Genomic DNA, 24,283 nt, shown 5'->3' with positions numbered 1-24,283 from the left:
TACTAAATTAGAACGAGATTCGGTAATGTCACTACTATGCTGCTCACTGTTCTCATGAGGGCTTGCTTGAGAAGACGCTGTACCTGGGGAGCAGAAGTACGAGCATCTCCCTGCTTCTGCTTTATTTATTCTATAGATCTATACTTCTCTTGCTGCTTGATCTTTACCATAACAATTAAGGGGCAACTTTGACATAACGAGACAAAAACCCTGCCTCTGGCTGCTTATACATTGAGACATAGGGGTTGATTTACTAAAACGGGAGCGTGCAAAATCTGGTGCAGCTCTGTATAAAATCTGGTGCAACTAGCTTCTAACTTCAGCTTGTTCAATAAAACTTTGACAAAAGAACCTGGAAACTGATTGGTTTCTATGTGAAGCTAAACCAGATTTTGCCCTCTCCAGTTTTAGCAAATCATCCCATAGTATAGAGAAAGGCAGGAGGGAGGGCAGAAAGAAGCAGAGGGCAAGAGGGAGGAAGCATGAGAGGGAGGGAGCACGAGAGCAATAAAACTGAATTTATTCATGTGCTTTGTGTACAGTTTATTCCTTTAGTAAATCAACTCCAGTGACAACCAGCATACGTTTTGTTGCCTTTCCCACATGCGTGCGTCTGATCACTCCAATCGAACACACTCTGATACATTCTAATAGAACAAGCTATCAGTACAATAAGCCCAATTCGTCCACTCTATATCTACTACTTAATTACTGGCTAACAGAGTATGGAGACTTACCCTCTTCATTTCCCAGTAAGATCCACTTCTTTCAAATGAGTCAGCAATATTTGGGGGCTTATCCAAATCTAAAACATTAAACAAATAATTAAAAAAAATAAAAAATATACAAGTCTCAAACATTGTATACGGAGACAATTTAACCTTTCTCCACATAATCAAAAACGATAATTTTTAGATTTCAAGACACTGGATGCTATTAAATCCTTAGTGTATGTTAGCAGGCAAAAAAAATAAATTAATAAAAAACAACAAGGAAAACTTAACACGACATGGTCCAACTAAATTAAATCATTGCCTTACTTGTGATCTCCTCGTCGCTTCCTTCATCAATTCCTTCTTTGTCACTGTCAGATGACAGTGCCGGAATTGGACACATCACTGCAATGGTCTCCCTTCTGGTAATATAAAAAGACTTTGCTTACTCAACACATCTAGACTAGGACTAGAGGATGTACTATATCTACAGCAAAAGTTAAAAACATACTAAGAATGTCAGAAAGGACATAAAGAGATCATTGAAAGGTTTGCTCTAAGTCTGCTTTAAAGTTGTTGGAAACCTCTGACATTAAATATGAACAAAGCATATCATTCTATCGTGTGTACTTGTCTCAAACCAGAGCACTGAGTGTCACCCCTATTGACACAAATTAAAAACAGCATGGCCATGCAGAGCTCTGCCCATGTCATTCGAAGAGTTCTGTGAATGACCTACAAGTACCATTGTCTATTGCAGCTGATGGCTAATAGTTCTTAATGAACTGTGGGTGCACTGGTGAGCGTCCTAGTAGTGCATTGATTCTTCTTGTAAATCAGTAACTGCCTGCCTGTATCGGAGGTACAAGCAGCTAGTGTACTGAGAGTCTGCAGAATCCTGGTTTCAGTAGATCGTAGGTACAATGCTTTACAAGCTCCAGTGTAAAAAATAATACAAAAAAAATAATAATAAATGCGCTTTTTTTTTTACCTGCAAAAAGAAGTGCATTTATTATTATTATTTTTTAATAAGGTGAACATAGCTTTTGCTCCTAGGGATAAAAATTGGGAACTAACCTGCAATTAGGACAAACTGATCATTTTCATTTTACTTGAAAATTGAAAAAAAAATTGGAAAATCAGAATAGGAGTGCAAGCCAACATAAACATTCAAGTATAAAATCATAAAGTAGCAAATTTTCCAGTTCCTGTCCCATACCGTGCATTAGTTGACTTGTGGGGTGTTGCTTTCTCTACCACCTTTCCCCGCTGTCTCATTTCAGGCAGTCTTTGGCGCATACGGATGGTCATCTCAGAGCTGAGGCGCCAAATGAAAATGCAGCTGCAGAAATAAAACATTAACGGGCTTTAAGTGACAAAGTAAAAGCATGCCTCTAATTTATGCCAGTGCTTTTCAAAACAATGGCCCCAAGGGTCAACATGTCTTTTTTTGGGGCCCCAAATACAAAAGGTTCCAACTAAAAGACCATATGTACAAAGGCACTATGTAATCCCAAAGACCTCCATACCTGTCTCCAGACACAGATATAAGGTGCTTGCAGTCATTGGTGAATTTCATTCCAGTCACAACCTCTGTAAAACAATTATAAACAGCTTAGTTTAAATAATTGCACGCATTACAGGTTTATTATTCAAGTTAAAATAAAAAATGGATAATTAAAGCAGCTCTGCATTTTATATTTTTAAGCAGATTTAAGAATGATTTCCCACTCATCAATGACAGCTCGGATTGAGAACTATCAGCCATGCAAAAGGTATCAGCTGGTGGCTCTAAAAAGAGGAAATTTTTCATTTATCTGTACTATGATGACATTTATATACAGACTGTAGGTAGGAAGAGGTTAAATATATGAAAATATTAAGTAGACAAAGCCTACAGATATATGCCTTAAAGCATGACCTCATAGTCTTGGTTAGAATTACTTGCTGCATGCCATACGCGATTGTCGACTGTTTTATGTAACAAACAATATTGTAATTTTCTTCATTTATACACATCTGTTATTGTTATTGTTTTTGATACTGTACGCTTACAAAATCTTAATAAAAACTTCTTTAAAAAAAAAAAAAATGAAAATGTTATTACCTGAATGTCCAAACATGGTGGCCACACATTCCCCGGTATAGAAGTCAAAGATTGATAAATTTTTGTCTGAACAGCTAGTAGCAATGTAAAGTCCAGATGGGTCAGTCTGAACCTGGAGGAATTTAGAAGATTTCAGTTAAAAACACCAGCTAAAAACTAGAGCTGAATAAAAAAAAAAAAATAAAAAATAAAAACTAGAGCTGCAGGATTAATCGTTAAGAATCAAAATTGCGATTCTTTTTCCTTCCTGATCATGAAAACAGCATTTCCCAATCCTATCTAACAAGTGCAGAGAGTTCTCTCACAGCTGAAAAAAAAAAAAACATCTCAGATAATTATAAACAAAGTAACATTTTGTTCTCAGATCAAAGAAATTAACTTCTGTGTGTTCATAGAATGCATGACGGTAAAAAAATCTTCAGCCTTTGGAGATGTGGTGTACCTACAAGAATGACCGCCACCCTGGTAAGGAAAGCTATTTAGGGACTGGAGAACATAACCACTCAGGACCATAAAAAGCCCTTGTGCTGGCTTCTTATAGCTAGGGGCACAAAAAAAAATAACAATGTATTAACAAAATTAAATAACAGAAACCAAATGAATAGCTTTGCATGGTGCAGGGGCAAGGCCTCTTACTTATTCCGAGGAACCTTATTCAGTCCACTACAGAACTACTAGATCATAAGTGAGTCAGCCAGCCTGTTAAACACATATTGTAATATAGGGTAATATGTATTACGGAGGTGCAAAGTGACAACTGCAACTTAAATAAATTGTGCGGCAAAGAACAAAAAAGATTTGGGGAGAGTTAAGAAAAAAGTCGACCAAATGCTGACCGTGAAAGTGATAAAATCACAATGAGACAGCTGTCATTTTATCCCTATATTGAGGGAACACAACATTCCAACTTGACCGTGTCAGTGGTAGTCAAAATGATTCTTTGGTCAATTATTCCAGGGGTGGAATCTAAAACTAAGCTTAAAGTGAATCTGAGAGAGTAAAAATAAATAAGAATAAACTCCTGCCAGCCATAGAGCCGGCTATTGAGAGGAAAAGTGAGCACCTATATCTCTCCTTTCACAGGTTTTCATTAAGATAAATGTATGTGCTGGTCATGGAATGCTTTGATATAGCTCTTATAGAAGTAAAATATTTTGTTTGCTGCATGTAACAAATACTAAACATCATAGAGGCAGATGAATATTAGGTTCCTGACTGCTTAATCTCAGTTCCCCCCTTTTCAACAGAACAACACTAAAAATTCCAAATAAAGAGTGTGAGTGACCAAGATGAAAAAGCACCAGAGACAGTAATAAGACAGAGATGGATGGAGAAAGGGGAGAGAGAGAGAAGAGAGGAGAGGAGAGGAGAGAGAGATGGGGGGGGGGGGGGGGTGAGGAGAGAGATATGGGGGAGAGAGGGGGTGAGAGAAGGGGGGTGATGAGAGAGGGAGAAAAAGAAAGAAAGAAAGAGAAAGAAAGAAAGAGAAAGAAAGAAAAGAAGAAAGAAAAGAGAGCAAACAACGTACACATGCACACTGCATGCAAAGCACAGCTATCATGGAAACAAATCATTACTAGAGCTTGAATTTCCCTTCAGATCGGTGTCCAGTTTGCTGACTGTGCTTTAATGTCAGCAGTAAATACTGCTGATTAGCATTTACTACTATGCAAGGAGCCAAAAAAATCTATGACTGTCCTGGAAACTTAACTCTTTCATACTTTGTCAGTACACATACAGTCCCTGGCTTGGACATACAAGAATCTTTGTTACAGGTCCTCAATGAGCTAGTTCATAATGGGAACAATTTTAATACAATTCGTTATATATCTTTCCAATAATAATCAGCTACCTTAAAAGAGGTTCTAAAGCATGAAGATAAAAAAATCTTCTGTGTGCAGTGACCCCCACCCCAATCCTTACCTGAGCTTCCTCCAATCCAGCGTTGTTCACAATAGCCTCACCTGTCCTGATGAGACTCTCCCTCCTCATTGGGCGAGACAGCAGCAGGAGCCCATTGGCTCCCAACTGCTGTCAATCACAGCCAGTGAGCCAATGAAGAGAGAAGCAGGGGGCAGGGCCGAACCGTGGCTCTATGTGTCTTATGGATACACAGCACACTGTGGTGCACACAGGGCAATCGGCTTTCTTTGGGGGCACTGCTTTAGGGGAGGAGCCAGAAGCGCCAGCAGGGGACCCAAAAAGAAAAGTATCAGAGCTGTTATGTGCAAAACCACTGCACATAGCAGGCAAGTTTGATATGTTTGTTATTTAAAAAAGAAAAAAAAAAACACAAAGCTTTAATACCACTTTAAGAAAGACAAGGAGGGAACGGGACAACTCTCAGACAAGATCAAAAGCTGAATCGGCAGGTTTCCAAAATCAGTGAAAATCAATGAAAATGGCTTGACTGACAAGGTTTAATGACCGTGACTATTCTAAATGGGGAAAAATTAAGGATAAACTAAATTTTTTTTTTTTTTTTTAACTACATAAGTGCATAGACAGTCAGGAATGCTTGTATGCAGAATCTTGCTGTCAGCAAAATGATGCCTAGATGCATATGTCCGCCTGAATGAGCCCTAAACAGGGTATTATAGGATCTACTTGACTAGCACTACAGAGGAATAACAGTATTAAAAATAAAATAGTTGGGTATGTAGGCTTTGGTTTCTGTATCCATTTCAGCAATTATCTACTGGACAGATTAACCAGGATATGATGCACATAAGGGTATAAACTGTCTGACACTCTGATGGGAAGAAATATCCAGCGACCAGCAGGATGTGCTTACTTTAATAAGAGTCCCGTCTTCGCTCTGTGAGCCTTTGTACAGCTTCTTCTGCTTCCCACTGCTGATGTTAAAAATCCTGAAGCACAAAACAAGGGGGGTCACAATAGGACCATTAACACTGATATTCAAAAAAAATAGATCAAGTAGTTTAGGACTTGGATACATATTAGGCTGATTAAGCCTGTCAGAGGTATAAAAAAAGTATGTATTAAAATGTTAGAACTCTAGAAGGAATATTCAATAAAAAGAGCAAAGGGGCATACAATGGGCAAAGAGCAGCAATTCACAGCAGCCAGATATTAACTTATTGATGTCAGATCAATGAAGATAACTCTGTGTGGCTGAATAGGGTTCAACTATTAGTTGTGACAATGAAAGCAATACTTATCTCTGTATTGTTCTACATGAACAAGCTAGAACAGTTTCCTTTCAATTTTATTCTGATCTTCAAGATATTTTACATATGAAAACACAAAACTACAAGCAAAAGTTAGACCCTACCTGATATTTCTGTCCTGGCAGCCAATGGCTGCATACTTCAGGCCAGGATCTACATCCATATCATACAAGGTTGTTTTACGTACTATGTGGTGTGTGCGAGTGAAATGTATCGCCCCTTCTCCTGTCTGAAAATAAAAAAGTCACAATTATAAAACTGTAAAATGCACAAACGATTTTCCTAAGGACACATAAATTAAAGGAGAATTACTTTCTTACAATTAATCTCTTTCAAGCTACACCCCCTCACCACCCCCCACCCCCCAGCATTTCAACCACCCTCCAAAGTTAAAAATTACAATTTGGCCAGTTCAGCAGGTACTGGCTGAATTTTAATCTATTTATGGGCATTCCTGCTCAACAGAAGTTTATCTAACATACAGTCAAATCGATATTCCTATCGCACACGTTCCTGGTATCAATGGCTCATAAAGTAGCGGGTGTTGCAGCGATTACCAGTTGGGTCCCGGAAGTATCAAACAAGTGTACATATTCGCCAGCACACCAATGATTGACAATCCACATGCCTGACGACGGGGTCCTGCGCGGCTCCAAAATGTTGCACTTTTCCTTTGTGATGTGATTATCTGCATTAAACCTTTTGGACGAAAATTTGTCAATCCATGGTGTCCTGGCGAATATGTATGCTTGATCTAACAAAAAGGACTGTTGGAAAACATTTTTTGGATCACTGACTTGCAGCTGAGTCCTGCTGTCAAATATACAATGGCACAGCAGGGAAGATTACTTCATCCACCTTCCATGTATAGGTGAGGAAAGGGGATTGTTGTTGTTCCCCCCCCCCCCGTTTAGTCCACTGGCTGATCGAGAAAAAAAAAAAAAAGAATCGTCTACGAGTATGTTTTTTTTTTTCTTTGACCAGCTAGCAGGCTGATCGATAAAAGCTGAATGGATTCCCTCATCCACTCATGCAAGGTGGATGGAGGATTCCTCCCTTCTGTGCAATTGTATTCTGACAGCAGGGACTCTTCTGCTCTCAGAAAACACTGATTGATCAGCGCTGCAGCAGAGAATAAACATTTTCCAACAAGGCCATTTTTGAGAAGCGAACATTAGATTGACTTTTCACAAACCAAAACACACGTGGATCAAAATTGGGCCAGAGCCTGCTGAACTAGCTGAATTTTGATTCATCTATGGCCAGTTTAAAGGGGTTGTAAAGGTAAATAAAAAAAATAAATAACAAACATGTCATACCATGTCAGCTCGTTTTGCACAGAGTGGCCCTGAACCTGGTATTCTGGGTTCCCTCGGCGGCTGTCTCGGCTCCTACCCACAAGAACTAAGCACCTTCATGCGAGCTCTCTCGTATGGTGGTTAGTTCTTGCGGGCGTGCTTCCGTGATACAGCCGGCAGCTATAGCCGATAACTGTATCACTCGGCCCTGGCCCCCGGAGCACCACGTCACTGGATGTGATTGACAGCAGCGCAAGCCAATGGCTGCGCTGCTTTCAATCCATCCACTCTAGCCAATCAATGGCCAGGCTGAGCAGCGAAGAGGAGATTGGGGGAGAGCGCAGCAGATGAACGGGCTCAGTTAAGTAAAACGGGGGGGGGGGGGGGGGCGGTATTGTCGGATGTTTATTCATCTTAATGCATAGGATGCATTAGGGTGAAAAAAACGCAAACCTTTACAACCCCTTTAAGTCCTCTGTCAACAAGTTAATGCTCCATACTTTGTGAGCCACTGGGAGCAGCGTAGCTGTCCTTGAAAATTCTCCAGGCAGTTCCTTGCTTTTTCTTTTAATTCATCGAGAAAATACCATTCAATTCTATGGAGGGGCTGTCTATCATGCATCCCAATGACTGACAGTGAACACCTGGGTGGGAAAGTTTGGACAGTGAAGCCTCTATATGGCCACACGGGGCTTAAGGTATACGTAACATTTGAAAGAGTGCATTTAATAGAATTGTTAAAAGAGCCACGTAACAGCTACTATACAGCGTACATATCACTCACAGTGTCAGAGGGTCTGGTTTAATAATAGGACAAGGTTTATAGACCTTTTACTGAATTTGGTCATGGATGAGTTGTTTGCACTTGTGTAAAGATATCGGAATTCACGTACCTGTTCAGCAGTACGGAAATAAATGCTCTTATCGGCTCCACAGCTGATCATTCGTACTTTGCCATCGTTAGCTAGAAAAGCGTTTAAAACAGACACAAGGGTTACATTATAAAGCATTGTGACACTTTGTGGAACTGGTAAGCAAAATCCTGCATTTGCAGCTCTTCACAGAAGCAAAATGTGCTATCACACAAAAAACTGAATTCCCCTTACACTGTTCATTGGGATTATGCTTTAATAAGCAATGCAAGGAAACTAGTTAAATCGGGTTGTGAGTGAATGATGCTATCTAGGAAACCAACGTAGGATTTGTTACTGTGTTCCTGTGCAGGACTGCAGTCTTTTATAATAGGGTATTGCGTTGTGTGTAATCTCCAAACAGAAAATGAAATAGGATAGAGCTTGAGCATTGAAACATTTGATGGCATTGTTCTTGGGGTTTTAAAAATATAGATGTCAGCAATCACATGGAATTAGCCAGCAGCACAATATGTGGTGTTCAAAAAATAGATTGGTTTTTGAAGGTAGGCTGCTGACTGAGACTTCCTGGCCTGTTCAAAACGTTGTCACAGGGACAGGAAATCAGAGGAAATTTCCAACATGACAACGATAAATGTTTTAACCTCCCCTCAACCGAAACAAGCTGTAATAAAAATTTGACATAGGCTCCATCCCCTCTCCATGTTACCAGAAAGCCCAACTCTGGGCAACTAAATTAGCGCCTGCAGTTGGGCTGTCTGCACTGCAAGGGTAAATTATTTATGTTGAGTGGAATAATAAAAGGAGACATACTTACCCAATCCTCTGCTCCTCCCCACAGCAAGACCAGTCCTTCCGCACCCCCATCTATTATCAAGACCCGAGCAGGCTGCATAGCCCTGCTGGGGTAGGGGGTTACGAAGGATCAGGTAGGTAAAACAGTTTCTCTGTTCCCCTAGACAAAGAGTGCCATTAACCCTTGTCATGTGGGCACAGCCCCACTGCAAGGGATAATTATTATTTTTTATCTGCCTGGAGTCGGGCTTACCTTCCGACACACTTATACATGCCTTGTCATTGCTACTCTTTCCTCACAGTCAGCTTTAAAATCCCCAATGTTGGACATGAGGAGCAGCAGTGACATCAGAGGCTCTGTGATTGGCTGATAGATCAAAGAACTCACATGGGAGGTGGTCCCATGCCCCCCATACCTGGAAGCACCATGTATTGTCTCTGGCTGTGGCAGTGGAAAGAGCAAATAGGGGGTGCTGACAGAGAAGATCAGTTGGTCATTGGGGCCTCTGAAGACCTTGTCACTTTGCCCTGAATGGACATGGTGACAATGTTTCATTAAAGTGTAATGTTTACAGGCTTGTTCACACAGACACAGAGGTCAGTACACCATGAATGGGCCGCTTGTTTAGGAGTCCCTATCCAGCAGGTGCCATCCACAGGCAGCCTATTTATGCCTACCAAAACTCAGTGGCTGCCTGGACACAGCTGTTCATTCTATTGTGAAAGGTGTATACGATGGGACCATATGTTTTTACCACCCAACCACAAAAGGAAATGAGCTCCAACAGTGTTAAAGCCTAAAGTTACTCTCTCATGAGAGATATATGGTGTCCATCCTTACTGGCCTCCATGAGAAAATAATAGTTGCCTGGCTGTGTCTGATTTTGGTACTTTTGAGTCACAGGCATGGAACAAGCATGCTGCAAATGAGTACGAGTAATGCTAACGTCTATTGTTTCAGATCAACTTATCAGACAGCACTGAAGCTTTAGAATGACAACCAGGCATCTAGCATTCTCAAAAAGAGAACTCGGCAATGGCAGCCTCCATAAATCCTCTCATCAAATCCTTTTAAGAAAGGGATTGAGGAAGTTTACTGAATCTGTTGAGCAGTGAATCCTTTAAAGGCCAGTCACACAGTTAAGGCAGACAATAGACGAGTCAAAAACCAAACATTCTTGGTCATTCGTTTTTCACATCATTAGTGTGCCAGCTGTGACACACATTTTCGTGTTGCAATCAAAAGTGCCTGATCCAACGTGCTTCATTTTGGTTTAGAAAAATGAAACAAATGATGACACACGTGCCATTTTCATTTTTCGATCGATAGAACGCTCGGCTTTTGACTCGTCTATGATCTGCCCTAATCTCCAGGGTAATTTGGGAGCAACACCAAAAAATTTGAATCAGGAAAACTTATACAAGAGAAAGAGGACATTGGCTACACATTCATAAAGCTGAACATCCTGTGTACAATTAACAACATAGTTCCATCATCTTTCAGATAATATTGAATTGTTTAAAAATCAACAGAGAAAATACCAGCAAATTTCACAGCAGTGATCGATGAAGAATGATCGTCCAAGGTTTGCTGGAGGCTGTAATCCTTAGAAGCATCTAAAACGTGGATAAGTCTGTCTCGGCTGGCGGAAGCCAGGAGGTTTAATCCTGATAGCAGGAAGAAAAGGATTAATGAGGATACATGTGTTTACTGTCAGATGTCACTAATGGATTTAGGAAAGCACACATTATCAAGGTAAAACACTTTCTAGAAATTTAAAGTTGAATCACACTTAAAATAAGCTCTCCTGCTGAAGGTGCAATAATCTACCTTGGCTATAGAAGTGGGAAGTACTTTGGGCTCTAGTCCCATGATTCCCCTTAAAGGGAACATAAGAGTTCAGTATATCATGTGATGACATGTAACATTGTTGAGCATTTTGCCTAATTTTATATATATATTCACATAGCAACCAAATCAGTGTATTCTGACAGTGGCGGTTGCCACTGTCATAATACAATGTCCCAGCAAGGATGTGGGGGAATTCCTCCATCCACCTTGTCTGTGTGGATGATGTAATCTATTAGAGTTTTCACCCAGCTAAAATAAAAAATAAAATAATAAGATGTATTACCAGCTTAAGGCCTCATGAACACTGGATGTTTTAGCGTTCGTTGTAGAATGAGTTTCTCAACGTTTTTGCAGTAGCGCTTTTCATCGTTTTTTATCGAAACTATACTCCCACAAAGGCTTATGGCAGCGCTTTACATATTCATTGTAAATTCATATTAGAGCTACAAAATTAATCGTTAAAAAATTGTGATCGCGATTCAACCCCCTGACAATCTCTATTGCAGAGTTTGCCAATTCTTTGTTCTAACAAGTGGAGAGGCTTATCTGCTCACTCAGCTGTCAAAAGAAAACCTCGGGCAGTCCGACAAGTTTTTAACATGAAATATTGTAACTAAGGCTTCCTTCTTAGATCAAAGGGATACCCTTCTGTGTGTAAAGAAAAAATCCACGCAGTCTGCCAAGTTTTTAACAAAGTGTAAAGGCAGGAAGTTTAACCACTCAAAGTCTAAATCTTTTTCTCACTTCTTTCTTAAGTTATAATCAATAACTGCAATATTTTGTGTCACACTGTATTTGCCCAGCAGAAAAAATAAAATGATGGTGCTAAAAACCAACTGAAAGATAAAATAAACAATAAAAGCAATGATAAAATGACGCAATAAATCACCAAAAAGGAGGATAAAAAGTCAATAGGAATAAGACAGTTCCAATTTCAAAATGCACTGGCGGCTGCAACCCTGAGAGTAGAAGCACAACTCTAAAAGACGCAATAGGCAGTAAAGTTAGCCCAGTTTTTTTTTGTTTTAATGAAAGATGATGTTACGCCACGAGAATCGTGATCTACCTTCTAAGCAAAAAAAAAAAAAAAAGTGTGATCATTTTAGCCAGAATCGTGCAGCTCTAATTCACATCAGTCCCTACCCTCATGGAGCTTATAATCCCTAACTCGCACTCATATACAAGGGCCAACTTAGAAGCCAATTAACCTACCAGCATGTCTGTGTGGAGTGTGGGAGGAAACTGGAGTACCCGGAGGAAACCCACGCAGGCACAGGGAGAACATGCAAACTCCAGGCAGGTAGAGTCATGGTTGGGATTCAAACCAGCGACCCTTTTTCTATGGACAGACAGCCTGGCTCGGGTGCATGGGGGCACTCGGAACAAGGAGATGACAGTGCCAGAGGGGGACCAACACAAAAAAAGTAGGCGACTGCTCTGAGTAATATCATTGCACAGAGCAGGTAGGTATAAACATCTTTTTTATTTTAGGCCAAAAAAGAAAAAAGCGTTACTAAAAATTTAACCACTTTTAGAACGGACCATTTTGCTGGCTTAAGACCAGACCACTTTTTGCGATTCGGCACTGCGTCGCTTTAACTGACACCACTGTCATGCGACGTGGCTCCCAAACAAAATTGACGTCCTTTTTTTCCCACAAATAGAGCTTTCTTTTGGTGGTATTTGATCACCCCTGCAGTTTTTATTTTTTGCGCTATAAACAAAAATAGAGCAACAATTTTTTAAAAAACGCATTATTTTCTACTTTTTATAAGTAATAATAAATTATACTTTTTACTTTTTATAAGATTTACTTTTAATAAGATTATAACAAATATCCCCCAAAAATATATAAAAAAAACATTATTTCCCTCAGTTTAGGCTGATACGTATTCTTCTACATATTTTTGGTAAATAAGCGATTATTGATTGGTTTGCGCAAAAGTTATAGCGTTTACATAATAGGGGATCGTTTAATGGCATTTTTATTAATAATTTTTTTTTTTTACTAGTAATGGCAGCGATCAGCGATTTTTATTGTGACTGCGACATTAATGCGGACACAGCGGACATTTTTGGGACCATTGTCATTTATACAGCAATCAATGCTATACAAATGCATTGATTCCTGTGTAAATGACACTGGCAGTGAAGGGGTTAACCAGGGGGTGGCAGTGTAGGAGTTAAGTGTTCCTAGGGGCGTGTTACTGTGGGGGGCTGGGCTTTGTGTTAGTGAACACTAATCTCTGCTCCAATCACATGGAGCAGAGATCAGCGTCACTTGTTGCTAGGCAGAACGGGGAGATGCTGTTTACAACAGCATCTCCTTATTCAGCCGCCCCGTGAGACGATCGCGGGTATCCATGCGGCAATAAAGTCCGCGGGACCCGCGACCGGACTCACGGGGGTCCCGACCGGCACGCAAGTGCTCCGCCGGCGGGGCGCACGCGATGGCAGTGCGGCATTTTAAAATGGACGTACCTGTACGCCAATATGCCTGCCCGTGCCATTCTGCCGACGTACATCGGCGTGCGCCGGTCGGGAAGTGGTTAATATGGTTTACTGGCTTACTTGAGTTATGAAATATACAAGCTTTTGGGATAAGTCCAATCAGGCTTCATAGAGAGAAGCCAGACAAAAGGGATCTGAGTTATCCTGAAAGTGATTGTAAAGTCTTGCTTAAAAAAACAAACAAAAAAACAAACAAAAAAAAAAACACAAACATGTTATACTTGCCTCTTTAGTGTAGTGGTTTTGAACAGGGCAGCCTGGATCCTCCTTTTCTCGGGTCCCTCTTCGCTGCTCCTGGCCCCTCCCTTTGAGTTCCCCCACAGCAAGCAGCTTGCTATGGGGGCACCTGAGCCAAGCTGCAGCTCACTGTGTCCATTAAGACATGGAGCTGCCGTTTGGTCCTGTCCATTTTTCTCTCCTGATTGGCTGACTTTGATCAAGAGTGCTGTATGTCTGAGGGACTCGTGGACATCACTGGACAGACATGGGGCTAAGGTAAGGGGAGAGCTGGGGAGGCTTCTTATCTTAATGCATAGAATGCATTAAGATGAAAAAAAACCTTGCCTTTACAACCACTTTAATAACTCAAATTCGCTAATAAACAGAACAGCTTGCCATTGTTGGATTACATTTTAGTTAGTTCAGCATAGACTGGCTGAATTTCGATCCATCTGTTGCTTTTTGACAGAAGTCAATCTTTAGGTTTACTAACACACAGCCACTGCAGTATTCATTTGACGTTTCACCATTTAGAGACATTTACAGTACAAGACGGTCAGTTACGAGAATATAAATGCAGAAGATTCTTACCGATCTGTGGCTTTGAGTACTCCAGACACAGAATCTCTGAGTCATGGGCTTCTACTTTCAACAGCTCTGACAGAGATTGTAGTTCATGTACCCTATGGCATAAATGTAAGTTTTAAATTTGCAATATAAATCTTTGCACTGTAACACCATAAATAACTTGTAATGCCATTACCTTAGAGTACCTGTCCTGTCCCCCGATGCCAAGTGCTGGCCATTGGGACTCACACACACAGAGCGAATGCCAATCTTGGTGTCTAATAATTGAGGGTCCACTTTATCTGCCAGGCCAGCAGTGTTACAATCAGTGTCTAGCAAGGCCTGCGTATTATTGTCTATCAGAATGATTTTCATCAGATCCTGAAAATAGAGTGTTAAGATATATTAGCAAGACATTAAACTGGTGGTAAGCCCTGACATTTATCCACTGAAGTGACTTGCTTCATCTGATAAACAGAGATTAAACAATTCCTCCCACATCAGTTGTACTTGTTTTTCTGTAGCCCTCTATTCTGTACAAATTTCTAAAACACACTGATCAAAGACTATTTCTCAGCTCTTGCAGACAGGGGGCAGAGATCTGATGTCACGCACTGTACAGCATACAGCAAGGGGCTCAGTGTAATTGGAGATCTGAGTGAGGAAAAGGGCACAATCCTCTCTACACAGCTTAGGCTGTCAATCACAGCAGGGCCCCCTCCTGAGATTCTGTGGTGTTGGGATATCCTATCAGAAGTGTAAACACTATAGAGGGATATGCTCTGGTCATTTTTCATTTTTGAGTTCTACAACCACTTTGAAGGATGTGTTTACTTGTCAAAGTGCAGTGAAGGAGAGGGGGGAACAGTTTTTTCCTTAAAGTGGTATCAAACCCAAAAGCAAACATTTATTATATTGCAGATTGACATTTCTTGGATGGGATGCCTGCATTAATTTTTTTATATTTAGCCTTTCTTCTATTTTCATCTGGTGATCCGGCCAGTAAGTCTGTTGTATTTCAACAGAATAAGCTCTCCAGCAGAATATACCAGTTACAGAAGATGCGACAATCCATTTAACACTAGCAGGGGTGCTTACAATGATCAACTTTTATTTATGTAAAACCTGTCCAAAAGAAAAAAAAAAACCCTGTTTGTTTTAACTGCTTAAAAAGTATTAACTGGAGTTTGCCTTCAATTTTTTTTATGTATTAAATCTATTAATACATCTAACATCTTTTGGTTTTGGGTTTAATACCACCGTAAAAAACAAATTTTACACAAAATATAAATTACTCAATTAACTGCAATGCTCCAGTAAAGAGGCCCAACAACTGGTGTACCTGTGCTTTATAAAGAACATAGTAGCTAAACCTACCTAATACGTTATAAAAAAAAAAAAAAAAAACTGAAGGTGAACCTCGACTTCCAATTTTTGCCTAATGTTCAGCTAGCTATAACTGTCAGATGTTAGACTTACAAATGTAAGTACCGAGTTGAGCCCTTAGAGCAGTGGTTCTTCAACCTGGGGGTCAGGACCCCCTTGGGGTCGAATGATGATTTGCTAGGGGTCACCGAATCCTGGGCTGCTCCTGAAGCCTGCACCTCTCTCCCAGCTTTTTTGCGGGCACCCAGCAGGGCAGTCCGTGGAGCTCGCAGCCCCCCATTCAGTTCACGGCATGGATGGGGGCAGACAGTAGAGGTCAGCTGACTGGTGAGGAATATGAAGTGGGAGAGGCTGGAGGAGACCCCATCTCTTGATTTTGGCATAGGTGTTACTGCTACGAGACACAACAATGTCGGAGATAAAGTTGGAGACACGGTCCCCTGTCCCCCCCACCATGGAGTAAGAGAAGGAAAAAAATAGAGAATAGGGAAAAAATAGAGAATACATGGGAGAGGAAAAGAGGGGGAAGAACAAAGAAAAAGGGAGAGAAAGAATAAGAACAAGAAAGATGGCAAGAGAGAGGGATGGTGGGGGAAAAAAAACAAAACAAGAAATTAGGATAGAGAGATAAAAGGGAAAAAAAGAACAAAGAGAAAGAGTGGTACATCCTAAAATGTAGCATAAGGGGTTTTAATACTGTACGAGCGGAAGGGACTCAGGGAGCGCTAACTATTCATGGGTTAGGGGAGCAAATCACTTGTCTTGCCTTGGGTGCTGACCCAGGCTATGAAAATTATTTTACTGTTGGAGTCCCTACAACTTGGGAAATTTTATCAAGGGGTCACAGCACTAGAAGGTCGAGAACCACTGCCTTAGAGGACACTGTTATAAATGTTTTAATCTAGGCCAATATACCAAAAAAAGGTAATATATACAAAGCACAGTTATTGCTAAATGACTACAAGTCAGTTGTAATATAAATTTGTATTTTGGAGTGATTTGCTCCCACATCCTGCTGTTATACAGGACAGGGAATGAAGGGAAATCTCTTAATGGGAGACAATGTTTCTGGCTTAAAGCAGAAGTACAACCAAAGCCATTTTGGCTGTACTCCTCCTGTGGATCACAGGAGTGCAGAAGGAAGCTGAAGCCTGCTGTAGGCTGACATCACAGAGCCCATCCAGGTTGGGGCAAGATCACGACAATAAAGTTGGGATCCGCCCACATGCTTGGACCGGCACCCTGCACTGCGAGACTCTGGGATTCTGAGCCGGCCGCTCCTGCCCCCTCTACAGCCCTGCACTCCAGTGAGCTGGGGGGGAGGGGTTGGGGAAGAGCAGACAGCAGTGACTGACAGTCACTAGCTCTCTGCTCAGGGAGCTGGTAAATGACAGTCACTAGCTCTCTGCTCAGGGAGCTGGTAAATGACAGTCACTAGCTCTCTGCTCAGGGAGCTGGTAAATGACAGTCACTAGCTCTCTGCTCAGGGAGCTCTAAGAACCAAGGGATGGGTGGTGATTGATCGGTCAGTTCTCAGTCTCAGACCGATGCCGCATCCACCTAGGTAAGAATGATTCTTAAAAAAAAAAAAAAAAATATGTTGTTTTAAAACAAATAAAAAGGGATCCACTCAAGACAGTACTTTCATTGCTTTAAACAAACAAGAGATTGCAGCATTATTTAAAGACTATAATGCCAACCCAACCACTTTAAACATATTCTGGGTCTCTATGTGGTTCCTAAACATGAAGTCATACCAAAGTTGGGAGATTGCTTACATTGCTGAGGATATTTCGATGTAATGCAGTTCCATGGATGTTTGAAGTCTCCATATTCCAAAGACGGATGGTACTATCAGAGGAGCATGTTATGAAAGAGTTGGGTGGTAACCAGGCCTGGTTACTATCCTTCATTTCAGGGTATGTCTGTATAAATAGGGGTTACATTAATATTGAAATAGATGTTTACTCAGGTTAAAAAGACAACCTCTGCTAAGTAAATTGACTAAAATACATAACCTATATTTAATTTGTTTAATGTATTTTTTAAATAAAAAAAAAAAACCCTCAGTGGAAAAAGGAGTAGAAAACAATTATAGGTCCTAAAAAGGCTGCATGTGTATGGTGGTGCCCAGTGCTGTATATTGGCATGCTCTCATCAAAAGATTTTTTTTTTAACCTACAGTTAATGCTTAGTTGAGCAGTACGCTGTGATGTCCCACATTTGTTGCCAGTCTTCGGTCCCTAGCTTTCCCAAGTATGGCAATTTGGAATGGCAATGTTTTGTGTTTTAGCCACTAGAGGCAGCTTGCAGTGACTTTGTTTAATTACATGGTCTCTCTTAATAGTTGCCAAATTAAGACAGACATTTTCTAGAACCTTGATAAATATGCTGAACAAGCAATTGAAGCAACAAATCCAGGAATGAATAACTTGTTTGTATTCTTGTATGAGAATGAAACTGTAGAAGTAGTTGTATGTGCATGGTAAAGTGTCTTGCATTTGTTTCCTATGGCTCTCAATGTTTATACATGGATCCAGCCAAGGCTAAACATCAGTACCAGGAGTTATTTAGTTTAGAGGAAACATAGCTAGGTACACAGTGCAGCACAGGAAAAAAACAAAGCACTGAAAGACACCATACATAGCAGATGCAGAGGCTCTATATCAGAGGTCTCCAAACTGCGGCCCTTTTCTTGCTTTTATCTGGCCCTTGTGGCCTTATTCCCCCTTTATCTCCCCCCCGCGGTGGTCAGCAACAGTGGGGCACAGTGCCTGCCACTGACACCAATGATAGGGCACTGTTCCTTCCACTAACACCAATGATGGGGCACTATTCCTCCCACTGACATTAACCATGAGGCACTAATCTTCCCATTGATACCAATGATGGGGTACTATTGCTTCCACTGACACCAATGATGGGGTACTATTCATTCTACTAACACCAACAATGGGGCACTATTCCTCCCACTGACACCAACGATGGAGCACTATTCCTTCTACTAACACCAACAATGGGGCACTATTCCTCCCACTGACATTAACCATGGGGTACTATTTTTCCCATTGATACCTTTGATGGGACACTATTCCTTCTACTGACACCAATGAAGGGGCACTATTCCTTCCACTGACATTAACCATGGGGCCCTATTTTTCCCTATTGATGGGACACTATTCCTTCTACTGACATTAACCACGGGAGCACTATTTTTCCCATTAATAACGATAATGAGGCAATTACTACTCCCCCTAATACCAATGATTGGGCATTTTTACTAGCACGGGCGCCAAGACATTTTCTTCTCCCTCTGGCCACAGTTTGAAGGACATTAAACTAGCCCTTTGCTTATAAAGTTTGGAGACCCTTGCTCTATATGTAGACCTTAATGCTTATATATGGATCTCAATAATAATTATATATATGGATCCAGCCAAGGCTAAACATCACTACTAAGAATTATTTAATTTAGAGGGAATAAAGTTAGGTACTGTTTGCAGCACAGGGAAGAATACAAAGCACTGAAAGATGCCATAAATGACAGCTGCAGAGGCTCTATTAGTAGGCATTTATCCTAAAGGCAGCCCTTTTTAAATCCAAGGCTCTAACAAAAATGTTATGAAAATGTTAAACAAAAGCTTTCTACAGCCTTACTGAATGATCAAAGGACAATTCTGGTCTAACAAAAAGTGACTGTTTCAACACGAAGGCTTCCCTAAATGATTACATACAACTTAATTAACATTTTGGACACTTTGCTTGCAAAGGAGCAGAGAACATACAGGCTAAACATTGTATAAACGCACACTGAAGTCAAAGGGGGGTGCTTGACAAACATATTCCACACCTGCTAGGCACCTCTAAATACTGCATGCATGGCACTAGACGATTGTCTTGTTTATCCATTCTTGGAGGATGGGATGATGGGTTGAAAACAATTTTCCAATCACCAATATTCCTTTTAAGATAAGCCACAGGAGAAGAGAGCCCTCCTCTCTCATCCTCCTACCTCCATAGCATAACCGTGTAATGATTAGCTCACGTGACCTGAACATGTACGTTTACATACCAAGCCATCAAGAAAGACCTCTTCTAAAGGGTAAGGCCATATCTACACTCTCACCTGTATTTGAGTTAAATAGTAAACTTGGCGGTAAAGGGTGGTAGAGGGTGTTGGTGTAGTAGGGGAAGGCTCAGCAAAAGTTTAAAAAAGTACAACTGGACTTTATGATTAAAAATGCTATTAATATTGCTGTTCGCATGGCTGATAGCTTATATTTTATACAATTAAAAAACACAGAACAAATACATAATAATTACAAAAAAGTCAGTGTATAATTACAAAAGTAACTGTAAAATACTGTACACTGCAATTAAAACTCAAAATACAGGTTCTGTTATAATACTGGTTCTCAGATTTGAACTGTGCAGTTTGTGAGGGATGACACAAGATTTAATATTAGAGTGAAAAAGCAAAAAGCTCTTTCAACCTCTTAGCTTGTTTGACAATAAGAGGGTCCCCTGGAACTTTGCAGCATTTCCGGAGTTTTAGCTTTTTGCTGACGAGGAAGCCAACTCAACAATGCTGCAGATGTCTTCAGCTATAAACAAATGGAGCATAAAGTGTAAAAATCCTTACTCCTAAAACACATCCAATAAAGGTTACTTTTGCCTTTCTGCCAACAGGATGCCAAGAAAGAAATTCTGTGTCCGCTTAAGCCGACATGCTTCTGGATCCTGGGATTTGGCTCACACAAAGAAAGTTTGTGTGTAAAAAAAGGTTTATGTGTAAAAAAGTATATAAGTCCAAACACAAATAAAAGTATCCTGCTTTGCACCATCGGTGTGGCATACACCGTTTAGTGGCTGTAGCTGCTGATCAAGAAAAGTTTTCCAATGTTCCCTTTCAACAGAAGTCGATCAAATTCTGTTGAGCAAGGATGGCTGGCCACACGCTGATCAAAAGTCCTCTTGCAGGCTGAGAAAAAAAAAAACAGATTCCTCCATCCACATTTGTGGAAAGAAGAATATCCTGCTGGGGCTACCGTATTCTCACAGCCACCGGCGGCAGCTGTAAAAACACCTGCAGAGTTGCATCCCAATGGGATGTAGCCACCGTTTGGATGAAAACTATACATTTGGCTCCTTTGATTTTTAAACTTAAAGATGCTGGACAGGAGGGATGGCAATAGGGCCACCCAAACAGTGAATTTTGGCTGGTTCATCAGGAAACAAAAGAAATTTAACTCAGTGTAGCCAACTTTATATTCATCTGCGCTCGATATAGTACAATATCTCGCACCTGCTCATGAGCTATGCATTGTCCAAATTAGAGTTCATATTCTGTGCCCTGGCAGCTTGTAGTCTCCATCAGGAGCTTCTATGATGAGGTGACCATGAAAGAGAACAACTGGGAGACAGCTGTTAACCCATAACTGAAAGTGCCTGAAAAAGGACCTTCATGGCAGGACCATCAGGCACTCTTTTCATAAAATCTGAAAATGTAAAAGTGAAAACAAGGTTTGTATGTACATCAACATATTAGGGCCTCCTTCACATGGGCACCTGCCTGCATACAATTGATTCCAATGGCAAGATTAATTGGATTCTTGAGGATTGAGAAGAGGATGGGTGAGCGAAAAACAGAATGGATGCATCTTTCTGTCCTGGAAACAGAAAGATGCATCCACGCCCGGACATCTGTCCCTAACCGCTTGCAAATGCTGTAAATGGTGACAGCTTACGGTATATGATATTTAATCATGACATTTAGATCTACTCAGGGATATCAAAGGATAAGGACTCGCACCATTGTATGTGTTATCCAAAGCCTTCCTTACATCAGCTGCCACATTGTAAATTATCATTATGTTGACACTGCTATAAAAGTTGGTATGTTGTAAACTCTTAAAAAAAATTCTAATCATGAATATGGTCATTCCGTTGTATTTGATGTACAGCAAAATGGTACACAAAATAGGGCTACATTTTACTTTTTGTTGTCTTAAAACTAATGGACAGAAATAAATGTATGACAGTATCTCATACCTCAATGCTCCACACACAAGAAGAATGGTATAAGGCCGAGTAGACTTTCCCAACTTTCTTCAAGTCTTTAATATCCCATACATACAGACTGTGGTCATTGTACACACAAGAGAGCCACTGGTTGGCAGGGTCAAAGGTCATTCCCACAGTGTCCGGGTACTTGGCATCTGCAGCGCTGGAGAAGAGGCGGCTGAAAAGTAGAGAACAATAAGGGAATTAATTAGGCTTTCTGTATATTATCACACTGCTTGCTTCTTTCTAGTTAGAAACAGCTGACCAGTTCATGTGGTTCAATTACTGTTAATAGCTTACATGCACTTTACAAATAAGAAAAAAACCTTTAAGTTAATGAATGCCATGCAGACATGTGTGGCCACTACAAGAAATAATATCTACTGCACACTCTCATGAGCTCTAAGAATACTAAAATACTCAACACTTATATACAGTGCCTAGAAAAGGTATTCATATCCCTTGAAATTTTACACATTTTGTCATGTTACAACAAAATACGTAAATGTATTTTATTGGGATTTTATGTGATAGACCAACACAAAGTGGCACATAATTGTAAAGTGGAAGGAAAACAAATGTTTTTCAACATTTTTACAAATAAATATCTGAAAATTGTGGTATGCACTTGTATACTGCCCCCTTTACTCTGTTAACCCTAACCAAAAGCTAGTGGAACCAATTGCCTTCACAAGTCACCAAATTAGTAAATAGAGTCTGCCAGTGAGTAATTATCTTAGTAGAAATACAGCTGTTCTGTGAAGCACTCAGGTTTGTTGGAGAACCTTAGTGAACAAACAGCATCATAAATGCAAAGGAACACACAAGACCGGTCAGGGATAAAGTTGTGGAGAACTTTAAAGCAGAGTTGGGTTATAAAAAAATATCCCAAGGTTTGAACATCTCACGGAGCACTGTTCAATCCATCATCTGAAAATGGAAAGAGTATGGCACAACTTCACCCACCAAGACATGGCTGTCCACCTAAACTCACAGGCTGGGCAAGGAGAGCATTAATCAGAGAAGCAGCCAAGAGGCCCATGGTAACTCTGGAGAAGCTGCAGAGATCCACAGCTCAGGTGGGAGAATCTGTTCACGGGACAACAATTAGTCATGTACTCCACAAATCTGCCTTTTATGGAAGAGTGGCAAGAAGAAAGCCATAGGAATTCCTGTTTGCGAGAAGCCACCTGGGGCACATGTGGAAGAAAATGCTCTGGTCAGATGAGACCAAAATTTAACTTTTTGGCCCAAAAGCAAAACGCTATGTGTGGTGGAAAACTAACACTGCACATCACCCTTTTCTTCATCAGGGAAAGGGAAGCTGGTTAAAGTTGATGGGAAGATGGATGGAGCCAAATACAGGACAATCTTAGAAGAAAACCTGGTAGAGTCTACAAAAGACTGGGGCGGAGGTTCACCTCCCAGCAGGGCACTGACCCTAAACATACAGCCATTCTAACACAGCATGTGTTAGAATGGCCCAAAGTCCAGACCTAAATCCAATGGAGAATCTGTGGCAAGACTTAAAAATTGCTGTTCACAGATGCTCTCCATCTAATTTGACCAGGGACATGCGGTGAGGTCAGTGGCTGGTGAGGCACTGGCTAGTATCAGAAACAGATACACATAAGTAACATACGTCATAAACAATAGAGTGAGAGCAATAATTCTAGCACTAGACCTCCTCTGTAACTCTAAACATGTAACGTGTAAAGATTTTTAAACCGTCGTCTATGGAGATTTTTAAGTACTGACATTTTTAGTTCCATTCCACAAGTATGCACAATTCTAAATCGTGACATGTTAGGCATCTATTTACACAGTGTAACATCTTTCACAAAAAAAAAAAAAATAATAATAATTTCGGGCTAACTTTATTTATTTTTTTAATTCATGAAACAGTTTCTTTCCAAAAAAACTAAAAAAGCGTTTGAAAAATTGCTATGCAAATACCGTGTAACATAACAAGTTGCAACGACCACAATTTTATCTGGTAGAGACATACCCAAAAAGACCTGCTTGCAGCTGTAAGTGCAGTGATAGGTGGCCCTACAATGTATTGACTACATGTTGACAGATACCACAGTGTGTGTGTGCATGTGTGTATATAAATACACACACACACACACACACACACACACACACTGGACAAAATTATGTAAACATCAGGTAACACAACAAAAACATTACCCAAAATGGTGTTGGACTGCCTTTGGCATCCAAGATGGCCTGAATTTTCCCAGGAATTGAAAAATGTCTTGGATGGTGTATATTGGAATTTGATACCACTCTTCATGCAAAAATCATTCCAGAGGCAGAAAACTAGCCCAAACCTTCTTCTACAAAATTGACTATAGTGGCTGTATGATATTGAGGTCTGGCGACTGCTATGCCCAGGGAAGGTGCAAGACGTTGTCTGCATGCTCGTCAAACAACAATTTGACATCAGCTGTGTGAATTGCATCATTATAGTCTTGGTAAATGTCATTGTCTTCAGGAAACAATGTCTGCACCATGGAATGCACATGGTCAGCCATAATATGTACATAGTCACTGGCAGTGACTACCTTTCAAGGTGATGACGAGGCCTCCAGAATACCAAGATATGACTACCCAAACCATGATTGCACCACCACCATGCTTTACTGTTGGCACAAGACAGTCGTCCTGGTCATAAGCTTGGGATGGTGTTCGCCAATAGTAAAC

General features: G+C 40.6%; 1 protein-coding gene across 4 annotated transcripts in view; it reads right to left on the bottom strand.

The window, feature by feature from the left end:
• MAPKBP1 (mitogen-activated protein kinase binding protein 1) overlaps positions 1-24,283 on the bottom strand; it is a 253,694-nt gene that overhangs the window by 35,320 nt on the left and 194,091 nt on the right. For all 4 annotated transcript variants that reach the window (XM_077464526.1, XM_077464529.1, XM_077464528.1 and 1 more), the window contains 13 exons: positions 21,563-21,752; positions 17,290-17,436; positions 14,322-14,506; positions 14,150-14,241; positions 10,519-10,644; positions 8,203-8,273; positions 6,116-6,240; positions 5,615-5,690; positions 2,821-2,932; positions 2,243-2,306; positions 1,933-2,055; positions 1,041-1,135; positions 738-805 (listed from right to left, as the gene is read on the bottom strand). In XM_077464526.1, coding sequence (XP_077320652.1) covers positions 738-805; positions 1,041-1,135; positions 1,933-2,055; positions 2,243-2,306; positions 2,821-2,932; positions 5,615-5,690; positions 6,116-6,240; positions 8,203-8,273; positions 10,519-10,644; positions 14,150-14,241; positions 14,322-14,506; positions 17,290-17,436; positions 21,563-21,752 — 1,474 coding nt within the window. The remainder of the gene's footprint in view (positions 1-737; positions 806-1,040; positions 1,136-1,932; positions 2,056-2,242; positions 2,307-2,820; positions 2,933-5,614; positions 5,691-6,115; positions 6,241-8,202; positions 8,274-10,518; positions 10,645-14,149; positions 14,242-14,321; positions 14,507-17,289; positions 17,437-21,562; positions 21,753-24,283) is intronic.

The sequence above is a fragment of the Lithobates pipiens genome, unplaced genomic scaffold, assembly GCF_037356315.1.
Source record: "Lithobates pipiens isolate NorthernLeopardFrog02 unplaced genomic scaffold, aLitPip1_a1.2 Scaffold_30, whole genome shotgun sequence".
NCBI classification, from domain to species: Eukaryota; Metazoa; Chordata; class Amphibia; order Anura; family Ranidae; genus Lithobates; species Lithobates pipiens.
The sequence above is the reverse complement of the archived record's forward strand: the minus strand, read 5'-3'. Positions and strand labels throughout refer to the sequence as shown.